This window comes from Gavialis gangeticus, unplaced genomic scaffold (assembly GCF_001723915.1).
Source record: "Gavialis gangeticus isolate Ggan-Ray unplaced genomic scaffold, GavGan_comp1, whole genome shotgun sequence".
Classification (NCBI taxonomy): domain Eukaryota; kingdom Metazoa; phylum Chordata; order Crocodylia; family Gavialidae; genus Gavialis; species Gavialis gangeticus.
The window spans coordinates 131,150,293-131,154,254 of record NW_017729025.1 but is presented as its reverse complement, the minus strand read 5'-3'; the positions used below and the strand labels follow the sequence as shown (position 1 = coordinate 131,154,254).

General features: G+C 40.3%; 1 protein-coding gene across 2 annotated transcripts in view; it reads left to right on the top strand.

Annotated features, from left to right (window-relative positions):
* The window catches only part of PARVA (parvin alpha), a 150,722-nt gene that overhangs the window by 131,145 nt on the left and 15,615 nt on the right, over window positions 1–3,962 (top strand). For both annotated transcript variants that reach the window (XM_019519564.1, XM_019519565.1), the window contains exons 7-8: window positions 1,510–1,568; window positions 2,552–2,571. In XM_019519564.1, the coding sequence (XP_019375109.1) occupies window positions 1,510–1,568; window positions 2,552–2,571 (79 nt within the window). The remainder of the gene's footprint in view (window positions 1–1,509; window positions 1,569–2,551; window positions 2,572–3,962) is intronic.

Here is a 3,962-nt window from a genome sequence, read left to right as displayed (position 1 = left end):
ATATATATATATATATGTATGTATATGTATATGTATATATATATATATGCAGTTGAAACACTTTGGATAGATAGATAGATAAATGTGTTTCAGCTGTTTTTGTATGAAGAGCCAATCAGCCAGCCCATCTTGTGTTTTGACTTCAGTTGGCTTGAAGCAACTCAAAGGAAGAGCTTTTATTACTTTCTCCTGTAAACGAAATGTGATCTCACACATATTATAGTAAGGTTAGTTAATAGTAATATAATCCAACTGGATCAGATCTTCAACTCAACATGGGGTCTAAGCAGGAGGACTGTGCACTGAGAGGGATGAATCTCTTCTCTGCAAGGGAGGAAGTAACAACATCCCTGTTTCACAGGTGCTTCTATCTCATTGCTAACTAGCCACATGACAACTACACTTCATGCATAGAGGAATAACCAGTGTTTCATCACGTTTTTCTCTGTGCTTTCATTTAGGGAGTAAGTAAGTAAATTTAGGACCAGCATAAAGTTATCTTCTTACTTCCTTGCGTATGCACACTGCCTTGTGTGATGGGGAGTACAGTAAATAATTCATGGTATTTAGACTATATATGCTATTGATGCTTGGCCTATTTTTTTCTTTCTGGATTACAAAACATAGCTACGAGTGAATAAAATTAGAAAAAGGAATGCTGATTAAGGCAAAACATACGTGTAATGTAGACACAAAGGCCAGTGGCTGTGGTTAGTGTAAGTAAAGCAGCCTCAGTCTCTTCAGCCCCATCCTTTCCCAGAAAACTCAGACTGATTGCTATTAGACTCAGAGCTAGGTATGTAGCTCCTTAGTAATGTCCACTTATTATCATGTGCAATGGGTTTCCTGTATAAAGGCCTGCTCAATAAAACATGGAGTCTATAGAAAGTCTATATGGAGTCTGTAGAAAGAGCAACGTAGACTTTGGGGGAATTTGGTTCAAAACCAATCTAAATTCGTCTCCACTTTACATTTTCTTCTTGAACACATACAGCCCTTAAAGCACAGAGGAGCCAAACATGAAAAGATTAAATTTATAAAGAAAAAAGGAGGAGGAGGTAGAGAGAGAGCACAAGAGCATGGAAGAAAGAACAATGTGAATGAGAAGGAGGGCTTACAAAAAATGGGTGATGTGGGTACCATCTGCCCACACTGCCTATTGAAAACAGGGCTCAAACCTGCACATCTCTTCAGTAAACCTCCTCTTGCATTTAAGCATTTCAAGTGCTGAGTTGAATTGAAGCCCTTGAATAGTGTGTGGCGGGGAGAAGGGGAGGATGGAGAAGGAAGAAATGTATCCTACTATAGGTGGTGTCTCAAGTCTATTATTGTTGTACAGGCAAACTGTCTAGACAAAATTATAAGGAATTTGTACAAGTGGGTATAATATTAGAAAGCCAGTTTGAAAAATAACCCTTTATTTTCGTGCTTCTTTTCTGATGATAGGCTTTCTTTCAGTATCTTAAACATGAAGCTCTACTAAAAAAATAATCCCTATTTTTTTTCCAGAAACGAGAAGGAATCCTCCAGTCCCGACAGATCCAAGAGGAAATAACTAGTAACACTGAGTATGTCAACACCACTGCTGCCAACAGTTCAGTAATTGAACACAGATGTGTCTGAGAAATTCAACCATTTGCTGATATTTAGATTTCATTATTGGGGTTCCAGGAGGGATCAGACATCAGCCAGTGATTATAGCTTAGCCTTTACAAGGGTTCCAAACATGCCTCTCAAAATGTAACATTACCAAAAGGAGTGAGGAAACAAGGAATTGGACTTACCAGTAGCAAAAGAACTACAAAACTCCAAAAGACTAGGGCTAAAGGAGAGGGATAGCAAATTTATGTCAAGATTGAACATTTGAAGGCACCAATATTGCATACTGTTTCAGATACTTGAAATAGAAAATTGCCTTCAGATTGGCTTGAGAGAATTCTTAAGAACAGGTATGTCTCACTCTTCTACCTGATATGGCTTATGTGATAAAGAATTAAGGCCTTTCAGAAAAGAAAAGAATGTTCCTATTATTTCATCAGCCATTGGACTTGGAGAAGAGTAAATGACAACAATAAGAAAATAGTAAATCCTGCTTTCAAAGACAGTGGAAAGAGTTTGGGCTAATGACTCATCATTAATCTTTATGGGTTTATTCAAGTGTGATAATTATATGAAGGATCAAATGGAACAAGACACTACCATGTGTAATCGCCTAATCCGGGCACTGGGAAAAGAGTCCTTTAAATAAACACACACAATCATTTCTTTCCAATCATAAGAAGCATACAGATTCCACAATAGGAAGTCTGCAGTATGGCATTAACATGATATGTTACTGAAGCCAGTACCTGTAATATTAGTTGATCAAGATACTATGAGCCAGATCCTCAGTTGGAGTAAATTGAAGGACCTCCATTTAATTCAATCGATCTCTACCCATTTATACAAAATTGAGCATCTGGCCAATATGCAGTTCTGTTATTCAGCTTAAAGCAAGCCATGCAGTAAACTAAATAAGTTACATATAATTATGTTTTGCTTTTTACTATAGGGCATTTTCAGGAAGGCATGGTAAGTTTTGTTTGATTGCTATCATTTTCTTGAGGCTGCCAAAATCTACTTTAGTTAATTCTGCTGCAGGTGGTCATTTCATTCAAACTGTAAATAAGCTCAGGATTTGCAGCTGTCTTGGTTAATATATAAAATATATAGCTGACAGATTGGGGTGGCAGTTAACAAAAGAAAAAAAAACTTTGTCATCAGTCTTGCCATCTTTAGTACAAGTTGGCAGCAAATGTCCTGATCTTAGAGATGTTGGGTGATTTCAACACAGAACATTAGTATGAAAGTAGTAATAGTCACAAACTTCCACTGTGATGCAATGATACGTCATGATCAAACTGTCATATCTTCTGCATAATTTGTTACTATGCTCCTATCTTTTTGCAATACAAAGACTTGGTCTTTCTTAGCTGACAGGGATTGATATTAAGCTGGGTTTGTCCCTTTTAATATCGCTGCGGTGATAGTGTTTGCTCTTCTTCACGAGGTTTACATTGTTTATTTACAGCTAACTCAAAAAGACTGTAGTCATAGGAGTGTGGTATTTTGGGTTATACTGTGCTACTTTATTCAGAACAGCATAATGATGCTACCGGGTGCCCAGAGCAGGTGCCACACACAGGGGCAGAGGAAACTTCCAGTTGCTGCTATGTGGATGGTGCAACTGTGCAGCTGTAGAGGCACCTGTTTCCCCCACCAGCCCACCCAAATTGGTTCCCAGGCAGCTGCCCTGGTTGCCTCACCTTAATTACTCCAAGTAGAGCCTTAGTCCATACAAAGTCCAAAACTGAAGTCAGTGGGACTCTCTGCATTCCCCCTATCCCTCCTGCCCAAGAATATTTGACGTTTGCTTTAGCTTTTTCTGTTCAAACAGAATAAATGGAACTCTCTATGGGATCATTCTTTGCCACTGCAATTACACTGGGTGCATTATTATTGGAGTCTTCCTATTCCAGGTGGGATGGCTATTTGTCCTGTTCCTTGAGAGGTCACGCTTATTTCAGTCAGAATGTAGGACATGGTGGCCTCTTAGGGCACGTCCAGACAAGCCCGCACATGCTTCTTGCAGCATCTCAAACCCCTTTGAAATGCTGAAAGAGGCACATGCAGGGACAAGAAAATGTTCCCCGCACTGCAAACTTGCTGGACATCCAGGGGTCAAAAAAATCCACACAGAAAAAAGCAGGGCAGGGCACAGTGCCAGACTGTGCCCTAAGGCAGCTGGAGGCTGGGCCCTCCATAGAAACGCTTTGGCTGCCAGAGTGTCTCTATGGTTAGCTCTCATCCTGGTGCTGAAGCATGCTGCCTGCCCATAAGGGCAGGCAGCATGCCAGCAGCAGGGAGCTGGACCTGGCCTCCACTGTTGGCAAGTAAGGGGTCGGGGGGCTGGAGAAGGGGGG